Genomic DNA, 23,839 nt, shown 5'->3' with positions numbered 1-23,839 from the left:
AGCATTAAAAGGGAGTACAACACTACAACAACCAGTGCCACCCACCACTAACTGAAAATACAAGGGAAGAACAAAGATCCCTCAGTGCAAGAAAGTCAAGTACCACCAAACACAGTGTCTTTTCTGATTCAAGCATGTGTTGCGAGATAATGTAACTGAACAGATTAAAGGAACAGTTCACCCATAAATGAAGACTCTGTCACTATTTACTCAACCTCATGTCTTTCACATTCATTGTAATTGCATGCAAAAGAGCGGCCAATGTGGAAGAAAAGAAGTCTGGTTTGGAAAGACATGAGGTGAAAGGGAACTTCTGTCTTCAAATACACTGCACATTTTGACAACATTAAAGGTGAAGTTCAGATAATTTTATGGAATTTATTCTGCTCCTTTCAGCAGCTGAAAAGTTACTTGCAACTGCATTTTCAATGCTGTCATACATATGCATACAGTCTATGCTACGGATTTAAAAGACACACCTAACTCGCTCTGTTTCACCCTTTTCCACATTTTAGAGTAACATGTGAATCTGATCATAATTATTTTACATTTCAGCTTCATCAAAGTCACCACTCTTTGAGTACATTCTCTCAACCAACTTCATGAGCGAGTTTAGCATAAAATAAAATAAAATATTTTGTGATGGAATTTGGCTACCCCATTTGCAATACCAAAACTATAGGGAAAGAGAAACAGCTCAAATCTTTTTTTTTACATTCCCTAAATGTAAACTACGGTAAATGATTAGCAGTAAATCATCTCGTAAAGTACCATTTGATTAAATGCTTCAAAGAAGGTAAATAGTGCTAATTTCACACAGACAGTGTTAAGTATGAGAAATGGAACCGCGTAATCAGATTATGATTGATGTACAAGAGCCCTCAGGTAAAAGAAAGTATGAATGGAGATAATAGCCACCTTAATTGTTCCTTAATGAAATATGAAATAAATTCACGATATGAGTTTTGAATACATGCATATTGCCATTTCCCCTCCTTGTACATTAATTAACAACAAAGACTTTAGAGATACTGTAGATGAGGGGGGTGAGTTTTACTTCCCCAAGAGCCCTAATTTTCTCTTTTAAGACTGTGAGTGGGAAGGATCATTGACTTCAATGGCGTTGCACGGTATGAATTTTATAGGTCTTTAACTACTTGTTGTTGACTAAAAAGTCATAAGGGAACAATATCCCTAGTATTTACCTCAAGTCATCCACCTCACAAAACATAAGTGTTAATCTCGGTAACAAAAAAGTGAATGAAAATCATTGTTGATGTTTTTGAATGATAATGAAGATGAAGCGAAAAATACACATTATGGCAATAATTTAAACTAAAATCTTAATTACAAGATTTTGAAATAGACTTTACAATAAGTAGCTTTAGAAAAAAAAAATATTTTATTTGATTCAACATAGAATTTATTACACAAATTTTTAGGCTTCAACGGCCATGGGGTGAGAAAATCATGACAGAATTTTCATTTTTGGGTGAACTATACCTTTAAAGGGATAGTTCACCCAAAAATGAAAATTTGATGTTTATCTGCTTACCCCCAGCGCATCCAAGATGTAGGTGACTTTGTTTCTTCAGTAGAACACAAATGATGATTTGATGATTTGTCTCCAACCGTTGCCGTCTGTCAGTCAAATAACGGGAGTGAATGGGAACTCGAACAATAAGAGTCGAAAAAACTTGCATAGACAAATCCAAATTAAACCCTGTGGCTCGTGACGACACATTGATGTCCTAAGACATGAAACGATCGGTTTGTGCGAGAAACCGAACAGTATTTATATCATTTTTTAGCGCATATACTTCAATGAGTGCTAGACATCACTGCCGTTGTCAGAGCGCGATCAGACCTCACTAAGCGAGTGCTGAACACATATGGACATGGTGGTGTATTAGAGGTAAAAAATGATATAAATACTGTTCGGTTTCTCACACAAACCGATCGTTTCATGTCTTAGGACATTAATGTGTCATCACGAGCCATAGGGTTTAATTTGGATTTGTCTGTGCATGTTTTTTGGACTCTTATTGTTCGAATTCCCATTCACTCCCCTTATTTGACTGACAGACGGCAACGGTTGGAGTTAAAAATCATCATTTGTGTTCTACTGAAGAAACAAAGTCACCTACATCTTGGATGCGCTGGGGTTAAGCAGATGAACATCAATTTTTCATTTTTGGGTGAACTATCCCTTTAATGTTTTTTTTTATGAAATCCACCGAGCGGTATGGTACAGTACAGTACGATACGCAATTATTTCCGTTTTCGATTGTCAGAAGTTGTGAATGGTACCAAAATACCGAACCGCACCATACTACTTTTTTGGGACCCTTCCGTTAGGGTACAGTAGTCTGGTACCTAAAGGGTGGAGCTAGACTCGCTGCAGAACATTGATTGGTTGACAGAGAATTGTCACTTGCTCATGCTGCAAGGGGAATGACAACACAAGAGGCGCCATTTTTTAAATATACAGTTGCACAACACAGTTGCAACACAATGTCAGTACGCAGCAATGTACCATGATCGACCCAGGAGGTGCAGACCTCCCTGGGTATCATTGGTGAAGAAAGGGTGCAAAAGGAAAGTGACGCCTATCAAGTGACGTCGATTGCTACTTTCCGGGATACGCCACAGGTTTATCGTCCCGAATTGTACTATACTGTACTATACCGCTCAGTGAAAACAAGCCATAAATAAGAGACTAAAACTGCCAGTAGGTGGTGGTAATTGTCTAAATAAGTAAGTCATTGAGGCATTCATTCATTCAATTCGTTCAAACGGATGATTCATTGAGGAATGAATGTGCCATTGAATCACTCGTTCACCCGAAACAAAGCATCGCGGTGTTGCTTGAAGATGCACAACCATGTAAAACACAAGGCTATAAATCAATCAGTCAGTCAATCAATCAAATCAGTGTTAATGAACCACTGTGATGAAGACAAGAGCTCACTATCACTTCTTTAGCTCTGTTTTTCACAAAGTAACACTCAGTAATTGGCTTTTTGTAACAAATCATTTTCAATTGTGCAGTACAGAGCACCTCTGGGTCAGTAGCGTCCCCAAGAATTTAATTTCAGACTGCTATAAATTATATCAGTCTGCCAAATAATAAAGATTAGGATTTCTTCCTCCTCTTGATTAAATCTCACATTCTTAGCCATCAGTAGATTCAAATTAATATTTTTCATCTTAGTATCCTATCTTGCAAGCCGATCACCTAATTTATATTCAAATCTATCAAGCAAACAGCCGAGAGCCCTTCCTCTTGTATCTGTCCGCTGGATCCTGTTATTGACTTTAACAATTGCTCACCTGTTAACTAAGCTGCACAGTTCTTTTCTTTGTAACTTTCTCTTTTTAATGATCAGGCCTATTATCCACTAATGTAAATTGCATATGAGTTGGTTGCAATTTCCGTGACGTCTTTTCAGCCAGTCCCCTGCCCTATATACACAGGAATACGAAACCAGAGTTCACAAAGAGGAGCTGCCATGCATGCATCAAAAGTTCTTAATAAGATACTTTTACCTGTAAGGCACCCCAGGAATGACTGCAGAACCAGCAGTTTCCATAGCAACTTCATCTTCACTTTGGTACGGTCAAAGTCAACTCACATCCAATCACGAATGTATGGAGTCCTCTCTGTGGTTTCTCGTTCTTCACTCTGCAAGAAACACAAAAAATTAAGTGCTTAGTTTGATTCAAAGTTCCTCCACTCTAGTAAAGTTCTAGTAATAGTTGACAGCTAAAATGCAGAAAAAGCTGCCAGAACGTTTCAGTGTTTTTACTCCATTTTTTTGGCACTTGATACTTGGCACTTTTCATTCTGAAATAATGTTCAACACCTATTTAACTTTCGCAGTGCCACATATCACCAAGTGAAACAGGATAAGGAACAAAAATACTCTTAAATTTACCCATCAGGAGTTGATTGGATTGTGAAAAGCAGCCTCTACATATACGACAGTTGGCTGAAAAAATAAGAGGGCTTAGTGGAGCAAGTTATTACATTTTGATGAAAGATTATAAAGACACATTTCTGGTGACACTTGTGTTGCAGAAATTACACAGTTTAGCTTTGAAGGCAAAAATACCTTAAATAAAAAAAAAGGATATACTATGTAAATGTATATATACAATCATATGTACAATTCCTCTCTTCTAGTTGGTACTAAAATCCCAGTTTATTATAATAATGAGAATGTGATCTTGTCTGGCAAAAATGTCTTTAAGTTATGTGTCATTAAAAGGAATCGTTTACCCCAAAATGAAAATTCACCCTCAAAACTCATCCTCAAGTTGTTCCAAACCTGTATGAATTTAAGTTTTATCTGCAGAACACAAAAGAAGACATTTTGAAGAATGTCGGTAACCAAACAGTTGATGGGCCCCACTGACTTCCATAGTATTTTTTTTCCATACTATGGAAGTCAACCGACATTACCAACATTCTTCAAAATATCTTCTTTTGAGTTCAGCAAAAAAGAAGAAGAAGAAGAAATTCAGGTTTAGAACAACTTGAGGGTGAGTAAATAATGACAGAATTTTCATTTTTGGGTGAACTACCACTTTTAGAGTCCTGATTCAGTACTGTGCAATGTAAGTTGTCAAGCTTTTTCTATATCAGTGCTGGGCCAAATAACACTTACTTTCACACATGGTACAGTTTAATACATTTGTTGAATCGTAACGTCACACTTCGATACCTCCTGCGCACTTGGTGTGGTTGAAGGATGTTTGTAGTGAGAACGAGAAAAGGAAGCGTTGGCGGGTTTTTTTTTTTTTTGGTTCTGTTTTTACTTCTCAGTGGAAGTCCCAAAGGGATCACCATGGAATCGGGACCAAGCACACATTGTTCCTAGGAAAGGAGTAATTCTCTATGTGTTTCAAGCTTTTGACACTGCGGAAGTTGCTGGAAAGGAAGAAGAAATCAATGGGGTCTACTGTAAAGTCCCAGAATCCCCAGGCAGAACTGTCTTTTTTAAAGGGGTGGTTGATTATGATTTCACTTTTTTCACTTTAGTTAGTGTGTAATGTTGCTGTTTGAGCACAAACAACATCTGCAAAGTTACGACGCTCAAAGTTCAATGCAAAGGGAGATATTTTCTTTTAAAGAATTCACTGTTTAAGAACTACAACAAACGCGACATCAACGCGACATCACCAACCCTAAAATTTACATAAACCCTGCTCCCGAGAACACGCAACAAAGGGAATGAGGCCATGTTGGGCTGCTTTAGAGAAGAGGAAGAGTTGCTGTAGTAGAGTGTTGCTGACATGTCGTCATTTTACGCTGGACTGCTTCAAAAACGAGGGTCAGTTCAACGCTGGATTTGCACAAAAGATTAACATGACGGCACATGCTAGTCGATGAGTTGAATCAACTCCACAGCAACTACATAAATTTTTCCACTAATCATTCAGAAATGTCCAGATGCATTCTAAAATTTGTAACTTCTTCCTGACTCTCTACATCAGTGTCCGGCTCCGGTTTGAATAATGTAAGGCTGAACACCGTTACTGACAATCGTCATTTTAGCTGCGTGAGATTCTCCAGCTTTGTTGTTGTTGAGCAACTGAAGCACATGCTGTTAAAGCTCCGCCCTCTTCTGGAAAGGGGGCCAGGAGCAGCAGCTCATTTGCATTTAAAGGCCTGTTTTTGCTCACACCAAAATAGGGGCAAATTTGACAAGCTATAATAAATGATCTATGGGGTATTTTGAGATGAAACTTCACAGACACATTCTGGGGACACCAGAGACTTACATCTTGTAAAAGGGGCATAATAGTTCCCCTTTAAAACATAGTCCTAATTTAACCAACAAATTATGGTTTTAATGAATGAACAGCCTCATGTTTAATTTGTATTCTATGCAATCAAGGCTCAAAATAATTCAAATTTATCTAAAGATTTGTTTTTCCATTAAGTAAATTTAATGACAATATTTCACCCCAAAATCAAAAGGAAAAAAATATTTTCATAAAGAAAATGATGCATACATTTAAATTCCATAAAGATTTCTTGCACTCTGAGAGCATGTTAAAATAAAATTATAAAAAATATAAAACAATAAAATAAATGGTTAAAAAAATGAAATATGGTACATTTATTTAAAAATAATAATAAAAATAATAATAATGAGATTCAATCAGTAAGAATAAGATTTTTTCACATTACACTAATGAGAATTTGATGGGAATGTGCTCATTTGTCAAAATGCCACACTGCAAAAACTCTTAAGGGTACGTTTCATTTTCTTTATGCAAAAAACATTTTTTTTCCTTTTGATTTTGTGGTGAAATATGACCTAGACTTTACAGGCTAAAGCCACTTGGGTCCAAACCTTGGAGTGAGCAAAAACAAAACAACAAATAGGTAAACTTCAATACACTGGTAGCAATATAAACTTGAAAAACAAGAGCAGAAAACACGGATCGATCTAATCACTGAAGTGCATATGGATTCCTCTGTGCTCCTCCATACCACTCTCAGATTCCTGTTCAGACCGGCTGTCTGGGAGGGTGAATCGAGGGGCGTTCGGATCTGAACTACCAGCTGAGAAAGACAAATGTAAATGGGACGCAGTGTAATTTATGCAGCATTCTAGAGAGTGAGCAGAGCAGTCATAAGAGGGAACATGTCAAGAGCTCTGCTTTACTAGGCGGAAGCGGAGGAATAAAAAAATGGCTTAAAAGCATAACGAGCAGCTGCCGCAGCGGACAGGTCTCACAGTTTGCAGTTTATTAATTCTGCAGTGCCCAAACTAAAAAGATGCTAACACCTTTCTGCTCGAATATCCGGACTAACCCCGAGGCATGATTTCCAGCAAGAGCTTTTCAGATCGAAATCACAAGTGTTGCTGAGATTGAATCCACTTTATTTCCTGAAATGTAACGTCAACAACTTAAGCTAAGGATTTGTCGACGTAGATCATGTCTAATATCTTATCTCTATTTCAATCAGTCATATCTCCAGGTCACCCTCCACCCCTCCTTCTCAACCCCAGCTCCACCTTAATCTGCTTTCATATACCAGCTCTCTTTTCTCTGTACCTGGGATAGAGGGATATTGTCTTTCATCTGAAACCAGACTGGGCCAGTACAGCCTACTCTTCAGACTCAAAACCTGCTGGATCCACATTGATGTGATGTGCAGATATGGGTTTTTTCTATATCAAGATCTGTCGATAGCAGATCCTCTATCACTACAGTGCCCTTTGGCAATGCCCTTTACACCAGGTAGAAGACCATTCCTATGTATTGCTTTGGACAAAATCATCTTTCTAAAGAGTAAAAGTAATATTCCTGATCATTTTGTTGTCATTGTAAAGGAATGGTCAACACAAATTTCTATTGTGTCATAATTTACTCACTCTCATGTTGTTCCAAACCTGTACAGTTTTCTTTCTTGGCACATCCTAGCCACCTTTCTTTTTGGCATACAAGAGGGACAGAATATCACCACCTTGGAATTATAAGGTTCTAGTTTTGAGATATTGAGTTTCAAAGATTTCGTATTCCATATACTCCTTTGTAAATAGAACCTTTTTGTTTTCTAAAAAAAATGTACACAACTTCAAAAAAACAAAAAAAAAAAAAAAAAATCACATAATGTGAATAATTGTCACACAATAAGAATATGTGAATAACTCCTAAATGTCAGATGCGTGTCCTAACCAGATGCGACGCCACGACATGAAATAAAATGTAACTTTTCCATGTTAATCAGTTTTGTCCTAACTAGACACGACGCCGACACGTAACGATTCTATTTTACAAACATTTTTTTTTTTTTTTTTGCGATGTCGCGGCTTGAACAACAATGTATACAGGTAATATTTATACACTTTATTTAATGCTAAAAGTGTGTAATGTGACTTTGAATATCATTTTGTGTGTCATCACTTTGAATATCATCTTTTATAGCCGTACTGAAAGCAACAATGGACAATTCACCTCAGATCTTTAAAATAATTAAAAGGAAGTGAACTCCAAACTACAAAATTGAACTCCGTTCAAACTGTCAACTTATTGTGATTGTTGTTAATGTGATTGTTTCAGTAGCTCAATATGTATATTTAATAATAATTTTAAAATGGTAATTCATGAATTTATGTACTTATCCATTTCGTTGCGAGTGCCGGGCGGGAGTTTGTCAAGAGAGCCCGCCCACACGCTCTTTTGATTGGCTGTTATTTTTGATTGACTTTATGGCGCCTCATAGTCGCGTTGCGTCTGGTGTGGACAGACAAATTGTCACTGGAATGTTATCGCATCACGTCTGAATAGGATATGGTGTTATAATTCCAAGCGTCATGCTATATCAAGCTCCAAAAATAACAAAAAATACCATAGTGATACCATAAAACTATTATTAAAAAAACATAAAAATAGACCTTTAAATATACATTGTATTCTAAATCTTCTGATGTCATACAGTAGCCTACTGGAATGCTTGAACATGAAGCACTAATTAAGACTGAGATCTGATTTTGAATAACGGCTTAAATGTTGTTGTATTTCTCTTGTATGACAAGCTAAAAAAATAATTTAAAAATATACACTATCATTCTCAGTCAAAAGTTTGGAATAATTAAGTTTGGAAAATATTTATTTTCTTTTGTCCGGTAGTACATGTCATTTCTACAAAAAAGATATATATATATATATAGCAGTAATATATGGTCCCTATCTCCAGTTTCATTGCATGAGGAAAATCTCATGAATGTCTTTCCCAACATCTCCTTTTTGTTCAGTGGAAATTATGCAGGTTAGAAACAGCATGAAAGAGAGTAAATGATGACAGGAATTTCATTTTAGGCTGAACTATTTCTTTAAACTGTGGTAAATACTAAATCAAGATGACAGCAAGATGAAAACCTATGACAGAAACATACATCACATGACATATATTTTGCAGTAAAACAAGCAATTTAAACAATTTGCTCAGAAAAAATTCCTCTTGAACATATTCATTCAGGAGGTCTCCATTAGCATGCTGTTTCCGAGTACAGGTTAACAGTTGTGATTGATTGGAAACACGAATGTGAACGATCTGATGACATGTTTGCACTGAAACCCTCTAAATGAGAGCCATTTCTTTATTTTTTTAGGGGTCAAGGGACAAAAACAGCATTTAGATGAGGACCATTGGGCTTGGACATCACAGGCATGCTGATTCGACCAGAAGCTTTAATTTGTAGCCGATACTGAGACCTGACTGAGAAGGGCAACAAATGAGGTGGAGAATCCAGACCGCAGAACAAGCTACACAATTGATCCAGTAGCAGATGGGGTTAATGTGCTATTTCAAGAAACGTGTTGATCAAATCTAGTGCACTCATGCCTCTCAACTTACAATGTGAATTGTTTTATTGTCTCCTATTTGTTCACAGATTAAATGCTTAATCTTATGTAGTCAAACATGTAACATCGAAACACACTCTCGTAAGGAAACCTCCCTGTAGTGACTTTCATACTACACAAACAAGATGCCAATGCAATTGCAAGTCTGAGAATGATTTACAACAATTTAATAAATAAAAAAGTTAATTTGAGTAACATCCATTAAAGATATAATATTTGCTCCATTGAATATTGCTGGTGTGAACTTCCCATTTCCCAAAGAACTGGAACGATTATTAAAACATTATAGTTATAGTACTTGGTGAGATTGAGAAATGGTCCTTAACAGTGTAATTCCTATGGAGCTATTATCTATTGTCTAGTCTAGTGGCACCATGGTGTTCTATCTGCAAATCATAACACACTCGCAATGTCCTTTGCGTGGGTGTTAAAAAACCGTCATGGTCAAAAACAGCTCAAAAATAAATGCATGCAGGATTTTGTTTTCTCTTCAAACTGCCTAGGAGGGGGTCGTGCATTATTTTTTTCTTTCTTTTTTTAAATTCTATTTCCAAAGTGGGTATACGTTGCTTAAAGGGGTCATGAATTGACAAATCTAATTTTCCTTGATCTTTTGACATGTAAGAGGTCGTTGTACTATAAAAATATCCTTTAAGTTTCAGAACTCCAAACTTGCTCGTTAGTCCAAAAACAGCTTTTATTGACACCAAGCTCAGAAAACTTGTTTTGGATGTTGTCACATTATTACATCATAGTGCAATGAAGCAGAAGAAGATCAACACCTACATCTACATCATTGCCTCTTTAGCCCCACCCACTGATTCACACATGCTTTTGTTATTGTTTTGATCTAAGCCATTCGCTGTAATCCTGAATAAAAGCTTCAGAGAGCCTATCTTCTGTTTTGTCATCAGTAAGACTCAGAAAATATTATAAAACTTAAAAAAAAAAAAAAAAAAAAAAGCAGTTCATGACCCCTTTAAGTAACATTCTTCCATCTTCCATGCTTTTTTGGGCCAGAAAATCCCTCTCTCTAAACCAGAGAGGAGCCCAGGGTGCTGAAAGTCAGGCATGCATTGGTGCATCAATGACAAGCACTCAGAAAGATGGGTGGGGGAACGCATAGGCATAAAAAAGTCACCGCTACTTCATGGAGCTTCAGGCAATGGGTGATATAAAGAGAGTGGCTTAAAATGTCTTCTTATGGCTTGCAACGCAAAGCCGCACAAAAGTCTTTCTGCTGCCTCTCTCTGAAACTGAGCTCTTTGTGTTGGATGTAACCTTCATGGCTGAGCCACTCTGTCTTTGCCAATCTCGTTACAATGTAGGGAGCGGAAAAGGATTCGCAGTCAAAGGTTCATTGAGATCGGCCTGTTTTTCACTTTTCTCTACAGTCTCTGTCAGTCTGCCTTCCTCTTATTAAATAGTAAATAAATGCACTATTTATACATCATGAAGTCAAAATTGACCTATTCATTTTTTTAATATACGTATGTTTCTTGTCAGTTCATCACTTTACATTATTCCAATACTAATTACCTTGAAGCTGCAAGAACATTACATCATAGCAAAACTGATTTGGACACTAGAAAACATTTACAATAAGTGAAATAAAATGTTAGCCATGTAAAATATTTACTCAATTTATTTTGCAGTTCATGGAGAAAGATGTTTTTTGCATTTGCATCCAGATAGTGTAGTTACAGTATCTACCAATAGAGGCTATAGCCATCCTAACCAGTCAAACCTTGACCCCTTGGTCTTCATAATCTTTAATCATCCATGTTCCCTATCCACAAACTAAACTGGCTGCGGGCCTGCTGGCTTGAATTTTTGCACTTCGAATGAGGAATATCTGTGATGCCACAGTTGTGTTCAAAACATGCTTCCAAAGCATTCAAGACAAAAAAAATGGTTATTCCGTTGTGTGTGTATATATATATATATATATATATATATATATATATATATATATATATATATATATATATATATATATATATATATATATATATATACACACACACACACACATACATACATACATACGTGTGTGTGTATATATATATATATATATATATATATATATATATATATATATATATATATATATATATATATATATATATATATATGTTAAGAAAGAAATTACATGTAAACATATCTATGCACAGACCATGTGCTCTTCTTCTTCTGCCCTTTTTACTGTTGTAGTGGTTAGCAAACAGCGTTACATTACCGCTCGTGCCCCCTTCTGGATTGGAGTGTGGATCGCCTGTGACTGACTGTTTTCGTCGTCTGACTGTATGCACCGAAACATGCATTTCAAAAATGAATAGAAAGTAGACATATTTACTTTTTAAATGCCTTTTTAATTCCTTGTCTTATTGTGCATTATTCATCTGTGCAGAAAATAAACGTCTGCCTTCATAAACCTTTGTCAAAATAATAACTTGGTCCAATTCTGCTTTTCAGCTGTCTTTACAAATCCCTCTTACTTTTTATGCATCTCCTTCTCCACCTGGCTTCATTTTTGGTATGGAACACCTGCTTTTTTACTATCCAATCAATTCCTGACCATTTTTTTCTTATTGAATGTCTTGAACAATATTTCAAAGATAGAAGAAATAGGTTTAATTCATCAATTTGTCACATTACAAAGGTAAAGTTTGTTGTGAAAGACATTTCATGGATATAAACAGACAAATATTAATTTGTTAACATCACAGCTACAAAATAAAAGAATGCCAGATTAATTAAAGCGAGAAGAAATACAGCACCAAAGTCATATTCGACAGTTCTGCAAGATTTATAAGAAGTAGCTGGAAGTGTGAAATTGCAGTCAGTGTGCCTTAAGCTTTACTACCAAACAAGATCTCACATCGACAGCTGACAAATGCCCAAGGCTGTGAGTTGTGGTGCACTGGACACACTTTGCCATAGCAGTATCTTAGGCTGACAACAATAAATCCACCACTAATATGCTGCAAAGTCCACAGAAACCGTGCTTAGCACCAGTGGTCCCCAGAAATTAGTGATAAGAAATGCACTTATTCAGTTTAACGCAATGAGGTCACCGAATGAAACCTTGCCCTATTAGCGAGGTCACAGCAATACAGTACCGACATCAATACAGGGTTAAATAAGGGCTAGAATCAATTAAGCCAGATTACTTAAAAAGCATATGACTTGAAAGCACAAAATCCCTTTTAACATTGTTATCACTACCTCTCGGGGCGAATTGAAGTGCTAAAAATATTTTGCAGTAACGTCTTTGAATAATGATACTTCTATTTGCAAGCACCTTGTTATGCTCTAATAAAAAATGGAGGCATTTCAGATGCTTTCTTCGAATTTAAATGTACTAACACTTAATAATCTGCAGTACCTGACATCTCATTTAATATGACTCATCTGCTTGTTACTGATTTATGTAAATGTCACCACTTTGATAAATATGCTTCATCTGATTCATATCTGTTCATGATAGTTAAACATGAATCTTTACTTTTAGCAAAGTTTTTTTTATTCCAGGATTAAAATGTAAAAAGAGTTGAAATAGTTAATACTTTTTTAATGTTACACCTCCAGCCATGCAACAGTGGCTTACTGATTCTACTCTGCTCAAATTGCAGCTCGCTGCCCCATAAAGGCTTTTGCTATGGTCCTGTAATACAGCCTAAGCCAAATTACAGCCTGAGCATTGAACAATAATGGCATCAACAACATAACACCACCACCATTACATCACCATTATTGCAGGAACAATAAATTCTTGTGCCTCTCCAACTATTTAGCCCGGTGCCAGTGATGAGCTGGATTAGCCAATGACTCGACAGAGCCACCCTTGTTTCTGGGTGATGTGTGCCAGACAAACTGTGTAAACCAATAGAGGCCCAATACATGTCCTTTCAAAGAGTACATTTGATGAGGAATCAAGTTTTCCTGTGTACAGTATGAAAACATAATGCAGCTTTAAGAACTCAAAACTTTCCAGTTCAAAAATGTGTGTTGAAACCAAGGTGCAAAAATGATCAATGATGCTTATAAGGAGATCAGAAATAGTGTAAGGAAAGAGTGACTGGAGTTCAACTTTATCAACATTATCAGTCCTCAAAACTTGAAAAGGTAAGTTGATGGTGAATAATCAAGGCCATTTTTAAAAAAAAGCTTTACTTTAGAAAATAATTCATAATGATATAATAATTAAGACTTCCAGTAGGGTCACTTTACTGTAGTTATTCACATACATACATAAATGTAAGATATATAAATGAATATTTTATAAATAAAACTTGTTTTACATACAAATGTGTACACACAGTGAATGAGACCCATTGCACAGTAGTGGCCAAAAGTGATGTCCAACCATAAAAAAATGGACATCTTCACCCTTTATTGTAATATTTAAAAAAAAAAAAAAAAGTTAAACATTTGGTATGCATATTGCATAGTTGTGCTTGGAGTCAATTGTTTTAATTGTGATAACGCAATGCAACATGACAAATTGTGAGGACATAATTTTGAATGCATGCAAAAACGAGAGAAAAACCAACAAAACATTAATAATGGATTATGCTGTAGTCAATGTATGCTTTAGTGTTATGTTTTTCTATGCTTTTTTTGCATAGTAAAACAAACCTGTACCTGTAGTTTGCCTTTTTGCCATATAATTTTGTCAGATAGTGTTTTGCTTTTCATCATATATAAAATATTTATAAAATATATATAATATATATATAATATTTTGACCACTACTGTATTGGGATGTGCACGAGTACTTGAGTACTCGAGTACTTGGACGTTACAATGACGACTGATCATTGAAAATGATGATCGCTGTGACTTTAAAATATATATTTCTTTTTTTCCAGATTGGTTATTGTGGCATTTTGGGTGGTACCTGAGGTCTGATTGGTTAGCGTAGGACAGCATGCCGTCCAGACCGGCAAAATAAAGTGAAGCTATGTTTCAAGTAACTTAGTTCAAGTTCACTTGCATTTTTGTCCATGTGAGCAGATACAAGTTGTAATGTCATGTGTATCTAGGATATCTTATTAATCTCATATAGGAAGTGTCATATAGAACAGGATTCAGTTTACTGATTTTCATTCACTCTTCAGCTTCACCTCATGTAGCTATTCCTTTTAGATTTTTTTGAAAATAGTGATGTATTATTGATAATCTAGCAGTTATTTTTTAATAATATTTTCATATTTTGATATGAAAATTTTCATATCCTATTTTTATTTGTCAACATTAATTTTCATAAGTGTTTTAATTAAAGTATTTTCATTATTGCCATGACTAACGCGACCCGCCCAGCCCCGCTCCCGAGTACTTGAGTACCCTATACTGTAACTAACATACCATCTGCAACATTAACACATGCTGTAGCCTACTGTAACATTTAGACAGGAAGTGCTCATATTGGTGCTCATTTTGAAAAGGGCACTTGTTATATAAATGCTACTTGGTCTTGATATGCACACTTGCTTTCTGCAGGATAGTGGCCTACATTCTGCAAGTATCACTCCATCATTTCCTCCCTCTGAGACAATGCATCTTTAAAATGTCATTTTTGCACAGCTTGTCTAAATTGTGGGCTTTTAGAAAACTCAAGCCCTGGATCCCAATTTGACAAAGAAATGCTCAGTAGCCTTCCGCCAGCCTGTCAAATCAAGATCAACCGCTGATTCATTATCACGGTCCAACCATAATTCACATCAAGGCGACTTATCTGACCAGATAAGATGAGATGACAGTCAATCCAACATGGTAATATAATTTGAATCGCTTTGCTACTTCTCAAACCTGAGCCACTGGGAGAGATGATTATATTGTGAATTGCCTCAGGCCTTCAGGACATATTTTTGAGAGCTAAAAATTATGTATTTGGAGTAAAAGTGTAAAATAAGTCTCTCAGCTTGACTTTTCATGCTGTTTTTTTTCCTACATGTTCACATCTGTTTTTCGATATCTGAATGTGCTCTGAATGTACTCGTTCACTTCAGGCCCAGAAGGCAAAGATGGGGAGAGGGGAGAAGCTGTTCTTGCTCCAGAACTTATGATCCCACATATGCATTTCTCCTTATATTATGGACTTGTTTTTCTCTTTGTCTGTATGATAATGAATATTCGTATTGGTCAATCATTACACCACCCCCTGACAATGTATAAAAGGTGATGTGCAGAGAATAAAGCTGAAGAAGTTTTGGGAATGTTGACTTTGTCTGTGTGTCTGACTCTTTCCATGGGCCCATGCATTTTTGAATGAAAGGGGGACTGAGAATATTGTGTTGGCACAGAGAAACAGAGTTATAATCTAACAAAATGGCTCCACATTTCTATCACTGCTAAGACATGAGGGCCTGGATTTTGCTTCAGTGCAACAATTTGTCAGGAGTGCACAGGAAATTGGAGCAATCTTTCACACCTGAGAAGTCATGGGAGGACACACAATGGCACGGGTATCGTTTAACCAAAGAAGACAGCAAGTTCTGCGTAATTTATAGTAGTACTACCCTCTGAAACACACATTTATTCCTTCTTCAAGGTGAAAATATGAAATGTGCATTGGAAGTGCTCACAAACTAAGAATATATCTCGACCGTATCAGGTACTAACCAATATTAGTGTTTTATACATTTTTATATATAAACTATATATACATTTTATATATATATATATATATATATATATATATATATATATACATTTTTTTTTTGATATCAGACACCCAAAACATCTGCCTTCCACTCTCCATATCTTTAAGAACGATAAAAGAAAGAGTTTATTTTCTAACATTCCTAATAATTTAAGTTTGATTTAAAAACTATATTGGATCTGACAGCAAATCTGTACGCATTGCACCATTTTATACACAAATGGTCCATTTTCAAAAAATAAAAAATAAATAAACAGCCTGTTTAATTTCAGAACTACATCCAAAATGATAATTTGAAAAGTAAAAAAAAGCTCATTTTTCCATAAACATCTTTTAGTTTTGAGTTGTTGTCCTAACCCAGCCAAGACTACAAAGAAATTTTATCAATTGCTTGGTTTTTATTTCTGCCGCACTGTGGTGGAAAGCCCTGCCCACATTAAAATCTCATTGGTTAAAAAACCTCCTGCACACTATATATACTGTATATCAAACACCACATATGTTCTGACTGGCTTTAAATGTGCTGCATCATATAGCATTTTCACTTTCAGTGTGTAAAGACAAGTTACATCATGCCTTGTTAAGATATACTGTAGTGTAATGGTCAGAGAGTGGAAAATTGTAATGAAAAATACAATTATAGGATGATTATAGTGTTTTAGGCACTGGAAAAAATATTATGAAACATTATAAGTGGACCTCAAGGAAAAAAATGCATAATAAAAAAAATCCAATATAGCTCCTTTAATGTTATTAAAATCTGTATTATGACCTTAATATTTTTTATTGTAAAAACCATGCACCAGCATAACCACTGCCTATCTATCTGTGACCAGTTTTCTAACTTTTAAGACATCATGATTACATCATGATTGCTTTCAGAAGCACACATACACTCAAGTTTTATCATCTAACCAAACTTTAATCTCACTCTGTAGGTATAATCCTCATGGAAAGAAGCCACTTGTTTGTTTTTCCAATACATAAAGTAGTAGAATGTTTTTAGCACCATCTGAACTCCCCTGAAGATTGTCTTAGATTTCTCATAAGCACTTCAAAACACACCCATGTGGTTTGGCAGCACTTTGCTGATTAAACAATTTGCCCGACATGGCCATCATTAAAGCACATCATATACAACGTCTCTATCTGACATCTTAAGTTTACTAGAGGGAAGAACTACCAAGGAGCACATTAAAGGTAAATAATAAAACCAGAATCACGGCACCAATAGTTCCATAACTGCCTTATCATGTTATGCTCCGCTAATGAAACCCACAATTATCCATATTCCCAAAGGAATATGTTGCACCATGATTGCATAAGAAACAACAGACAATAATAGGTCTGTAACACATTTAGAAATGGCAGATATGGGATACAGTTCAGTGAATCCGAACTAATTCAGACCCACAGATTATTAGAGACAGATGTGTTGGTTATTAAACTCAAACCAATTTTCACTTTCCTTTTATGTGCTTTAATAAATAATGATGCACTAACAAAAAGTCATTTTATATATCCTTGGTAAATATTATGGATAAATATATTATCATTGCTTGCTTTTCCATGGTACTGCCATTGTAAAACTAAAACTGTGTGGTGTAGAAAAATTCTTCCATCCAGAATGAAAAATAAATTAAACAAATGTATTTTTAAGAGTGATTTTTTTTTTTGAGGCTGTAAATCCATTAAAAAAACAAAAAACAAAAAAAAACATCATTTTAATGTGTCTGTAACACTGAAATCTGAAATAAAAGCAGCTCACAAGTCCATTCACATAACTGGACATTAAGGCATAATAAAAAGGCACAATAGCGGTGTTATTAAAATGAATGATAGCTCTGTTTGTGGCCGGTCTACTTGCAATCATGTTTGAGGATCATTACATGAAGCCAAGGAGCTTAAAAATACAGCTCGGAGACATTAAGTGGTAGTGATAACAGCAGAATAAAAGAAAAGCACTGCTTTAATGGGAACTTTTTTAAGCATGCTGAATACTGAATGTACCCTCACTCAATATTTTGCATATTTTACCAAACAATAGCTTTAGTCCAATAGTACAAAGCATCTTAAACTGACACCAAATACTGGATTTTACAACAATTCCTAAGTTTGGAACTGGAAAAAAAAAGAAATCTGTACAACACTGATGCACCTCCACTACTCTTAACCTTACATTTTCACCTGTCTTCAAAAATCACTCAGTTTCTTCAAGGCAATTTCTCACTAAACACACTTTTAGAGGGTTTCTGTTAACTCCATCTGATCCCAGTAACAATACAGCTTTTTTTGCTCGGTTATGGTCCTGAACCCTTAAAAAAGTGTTTCCGCTCTTTAAAAAGTGCAATTGTGTGAAAGAGACCTCTATACTATTATACGCTGCTGTCAGTTTCCCTGAACTTCAAGCCAATATGGAATAAAACATGATGCGTTAAAACAAAAGGGAGACTTCCCTTCCCCAGTAGCGTTTATGTCTTCAGTTTAGCCTTTTAGCCATCAATGCTAAGCACTTGGAACACTATTAATAAACTACTAGACCCATTGCTTCCCGTGAAGGGTGCATTCAATACACCCTTTTCACACACTCTCGAGAGGTATCTGAGATTTAACAATTTCCAGCACCAGAGGGATTGTTTTTCCTAATTGACAGCCATCTTAGATCCATTAGTACACTGCTGTCAGTATACACGGCTTTGATCTGTGATGTCAGCTGGATCAATTTCAATGCTTGGCAAATATGCAAATAATTCCGTAGAAGAGATGTGTCAAAGACACTCAGCATATGCTTGCGCTAAGACACTGGCTGTCTCTCGATAAAGAGAAAAGGGGGGTGGAAGAGAGCGAGAGAGAAAAAAGAAAGCGACTTTGAGATTCCACAATGGCTGGATGGGGAGGGGGGAAAAAAATTCATCTTAATATGACACAAGAGGCTTACAAGTCTCAGCATGAGCATGGGCGAAAGAAGTATCATGGGCCCACAGCCTCTCTGTGCATAATAATGTTTTGAAAAATTGCACGCCGCTGTTTGCTTTTAAAAACCTACAGAGTGCAGTGCCAAAAGGAGAGTCTCTTACTGGAGGCGCAAGGCGGGTGACATAGAGCATTTGTCTTTATTTGCCGGGCTTCACCCTGGTTTACGGCACGGTCCGCTGGGAGAGGAGAGCCCCTAGATTAGACGCTAACGGACTTCTCAGGACACTGTCCAAAATGCTATTTTGCCAGGCATGAGAGTGGCCAGCTGTGTCTAGCCCACATGTAAATGAACTTGAATTCCCAATGACGGCTTTGTTGCTTTTTAACTCGGGCTGCCCACTGAATTTGCTCTATGTAAACATAAAGTTGGACCCGCTTAGAAGGATACAGTAACAACACGGAGGTCCCGAGGGGCTCTACATTTCCCAGAAGGAAGCAACATGGTGTAAGTCTCCTAGCAAACATGACAAGTATTCAAAATACTACACAAAGCAAAACATACTTAAAGGGATAGTTCACCCAAAAATGAAGAATCTGTCATCATTTACTCACCATCATGTTGTTTCAAACCTTTCTTTCTTCTACAGAACTACACAAAAGAAGATATTCTGAACGTTTTGGTCCAAACAACATTGGACTGCTTATATTTTAAAAGCAAAAAACACTCTTTTGTCTTCTTTTTTTTTTTAACGACATGAGGTTGAGTAAATTACAGAATTTTCATTTTTGTTTGACCTATTCCTTTAACTAATGAGCATTGTGTGGTTTTTTAATATGGTATCCGTGTCAGATCTGCATTCTTTCTGTAAAAAGCTTACGTTCTCATTATAATTTTCATTATTTTTTATTATTTTTTCTTATTTCACAAGTTTCATCAGAGCGATCACAATCCCTGCTTACACTCTTTGCAAGAAAATTACAATTAATGTCATCATATTTTACTTATTAGTCGCCTTCACACGTCCGTTGCCAATGAAGTGAAAATGAAGTGTAAAATGAAAACGACCTGTAAAACTCTTCAGCCCTGACCCGCACACGCAAACCACTCATTTCGGTAACTTTTCTCAGAAAGAAGTAGGAAAGTATATATTATATAGAAGTGGCCTTTCTGACACATTTTCTCAATGCTTCCACCAGCAGAAACCATCCATTAAAATTTTTATGAAATGCAACCACCCCAGAATCTTTTTAATGTCACTTGCACTACATCACTTCTGACAGGCCGACACGCTTACCATAAGAACACATTCAGTCTCTCTCTATCTCTCTCTTACTTTTCGTCTTGATAACGCTTGGTAACTATTTGTGACCGTGTAGTATATCAAAAAGCCAGCCAAAACGAGCTATTCGCCTAATGCCAAAACATTATTATCCAAAACAATAATTATGCAACATATTCTCCTATCAGCAGTGTTTTGACATTAGATGTTGGCCTGATTTATACCAATCTCATTTGCATGCATGTATGCAATCACACTGAATTTGTCTTTAATGTATTATGACATGTACATAAACAAAGGTTGCTTTGAAAGAAAAGCCAGGAAGCGCTGTGAGTGAAAGATAATCATACAACATGTCCTGCATTGTTATAGCCTGACCAGTGATTAACATTAAATATGATCCATATAAATCCTCATCTGCTTGGCCACCAGACGAGATGAGATTGTACTCAACACAGGGAGCTGCAGTCTGTGATGCTGAACGACAGATGCTAGATAAGTCTGTCTATCCAATCAACCAACCACGTATACAGATGAGGTCTATAACTTTAGATCACTGATTTTTGCCTGTAGAACCCCAACACCCGAATAGTGAGTTACATTAATAAATAAATCAAATAAGGAGCAAAATCTATGGAAGATATGACTTTTAACGTGATGCAGCCAGTAAATCCTTCCAGGGAAATAAATAAATAAAGTCTGAGTGGTTTATGGAGTTTGTGGACAGCAATAATCAGTAAATCCGGCCGGATTAAGTGATGGAGGGACAGTGAGAGCGGATTAATAAACATCTGCAGAGGCACTAGTCTCCAACATAACGCTCTCTAACCGAATCAAACCCACAGCATATCAGATCATTAACCCTAGCGCAACATGTCTCAAAGCATGGGTAATGCACACCCGTCCTGACGTTAATGCGCTCTGTACACAACCCAACACCAGCTGTTTCAGTAAGCAAGATCAATTCGAGCAAGGTTTGAAAAGTCAACAATGATGACTTTCACTGCAAACATCAAGATGCTTGTCACTCTCACTTGGTTAAAAGTGACAAACAAACATTTTTATACAGAGAGAGTAAATAAAATGTAATAAACAAAATAACATACATACTGTATACGCACACACTCATATGAAGAACAGCAAAACACAGGTGAAAAGTCACGTGATATGAGGCTGTGCCTCCACGTGATTGGCTGATCACGCTGTCAGCTGGATAATGAAATCATAACAGGTGCACAAATCAGCCTGAAAGTGTCAAACTATGGACAGACTCATTAGACAGTAAACAACTGAACCACTCGCATATTATCACTTGTGTCATGAACTTGAAATGACTTGAAACAAAATGATCTGTGAGTAAGAGTTATTTGTGAATAAATTAAAGGTGAACCTCTGTGCCTGCATCATGACACCTGCAGTGCATACTGAGGATTTGATGAATAATGATCCCAAAGAAGGTCACTTTTAGCAATAACACCAAAACAACAGTTTGCATTGATACAAATGTACAAAGTATTCTTGCTACTGCACTATTGAAATTACTTTTGTAGCAATGCAAAACTTTTCAAAAATGCCATTCACAAGACTTGGTTTTATGCATGTAAACATAGTACATAAAAACTATTAAATTAATAATTTTTACAGCAATGTTTTCTTGTTAATAATGTAAGGTAAATCATGTTCCATACCACATGTACTTCAAATAACAATGGAACAATATTGGAGCAAAAACAACAATTACAGAGATAGACTTTGCCTCCTCAGTTCAGAAGACTATGTGTGTGTTGACAGACAGACAGACAAATGATTAGATAGATAGATAGATAGATAGATAGATAGACAGAGTACATTTACCATTCCAAGTGATGATAATTCTACTATTTTTATATTACTACTAACACTAATATAGCTATAGGCTACTTCTAATATATACTGAGTCCAACTAATGCTAATTAAACTATTCTATTATTACTACTAGTAGTACTACTACTCTGATAGTAATTCCAACTAGTCATTTTGTTCACTACTGTAGCCTATATATTGATATAATACTACTATTCTATTGCTGTTTTTACTACATCTTCCACCACTAGCATTACTACTAACAACAGTAATAAACTGATAATTAGTCTTTTGCTTGTCTATCGCATACATAGAAATGTTTTAAAATAAATGGAGAGACGTCTAAGCAGTCGTCAAAGTGAAGATGTGTCCCTTATCGAAGTAAATGACTATGTCGCTAACCAAAAACACATGACGAAACGTGCATCGGAATACTCACTCTCCACAAATGTTTGAGGAGCGGATGGAGAAGCAATATAAACCCGAGTTCAGTGTGATGGAGCGATGCACAGCTGATAACTAAAGACGCACTTACTGTGATACATCGAGTCTCTTCCCTTCCTCAGAGTGATGCGGGCTCACTGCGAGACACTCACTGAACCGAGCATCCGAATAAAACGGACAGGGTCTCCAAAAAGTGCCGCTTAATGGCAGAATACGTGAGCGCCAGCGTTCAGCTGGAGATATCGCGCTATCCACACACGGTCCCCGCTGATTCCTGCATTAGATCAACATGAGCCCGCGCTGCTCGTGTGGCACGGGGTGGGCACCTCCCACATACTGTGCTGGAGGGCTCCCAAAGAGTCACACAAATCACATCATCTTTGTGTCACGAAGGGCTGAGACTTTGACATTAGGGATACGAGGACACAGCTGATATGGCAGAAACGTAAATTTGCAGTAAAATGTGGCCATGTATTATTCATTTTGCTTTCAAGAGGGCGGGATGCTTTTGGGTGCACTGTAAGGAGAAAAAAAAACTGTAAAAATGTTAGTAATTAGAAAAAAAAAAAACTGCAATAAAGAGCTATTTCATAACAGATATTGTAAAAAAAAAAAAAATAATTAAAAGATCATACATGTAATTTTACTGTAAATATTGTGAAATAAGAACTATAAATAACCTTATAATTCATGGAGAACATGTATTTTCAGCAAGGCTATGTATATTTAAATGGTAAAATATTAAAATTAAGCAAATGAGCATTCTTCAGAATTCCCTGTGCCATTCATTTTTTGTATGTTAAAAACTAGCCTAACAAAAAAAAGTAGAGTAACAAAAAAATGACAATGCACTACTGTTACCTTATTAATAATGAAATAATATTTTTGACTTTAACAAAACCACTTACTTTAGATAGGCCTATTATCGCATTTATCACCTAAAAATTAGTCACTACAAAAAAAGCAGCTTTAATTAAGCAGCTGATGTTACAAAATGTTTAATTTAAATGGCTACATTCTATAATTTAACCTCAGTAATGTGCATGTAAAAGTAATGATAGTAATTTTCAGAAATTAACTTCTTACATTTGCTCACATTTTTTTATTTTGTCTGTCTGACCCAGCCAAATCCCAGAAGACAGAAATTATTAAAGCTTTAACTCACAAAGCAGGCATGCACCTTTCAGAAATAACACTTTTATCCAATAGAGTAACACTGTTTTCTTTCGGCCCAATCCGACTCCAGCAAAAACACTAGAAGAATACAATCAAACAAATCCAATTAGAAAACCAGCAGAAGAGT

At 36.1% G+C, this 23,839-nt stretch overlaps 1 protein-coding gene across 5 annotated transcripts in view; it reads right to left on the bottom strand.

Moving 5' to 3' along the window:
- cntn4 (contactin 4) overlaps positions 1 to 23,839 on the bottom strand; it is a 197,361-nt gene that overhangs the window by 151,557 nt on the left and 21,965 nt on the right. For 2 of the 5 annotated variants that reach the window (XM_048198885.1, XM_048198887.1), the window contains one exon: positions 3,550 to 3,685. In XM_048198885.1, coding sequence (XP_048054842.1) covers positions 3,550 to 3,604 — 55 coding nt within the window. In that variant the 5' untranslated portion in view covers positions 3,605 to 3,685. Of the gene's footprint in view, positions 1 to 3,549; positions 3,686 to 22,531; positions 22,899 to 23,839 lie in introns of those variants that run through there. The other 3 variants (XM_048198888.1, XM_048198886.1, XM_048198884.1) reach the window with 3 other exon arrangements.

This window comes from Megalobrama amblycephala, linkage group LG8 (genome assembly GCF_018812025.1).
Source record: "Megalobrama amblycephala isolate DHTTF-2021 linkage group LG8, ASM1881202v1, whole genome shotgun sequence".
Classification (NCBI taxonomy): Eukaryota; Metazoa; Chordata; class Actinopteri; order Cypriniformes; family Xenocyprididae; genus Megalobrama; species Megalobrama amblycephala.
The sequence above is the reverse complement of the archived record's forward strand: the minus strand, read 5'-3'. Positions and strand labels throughout refer to the sequence as shown.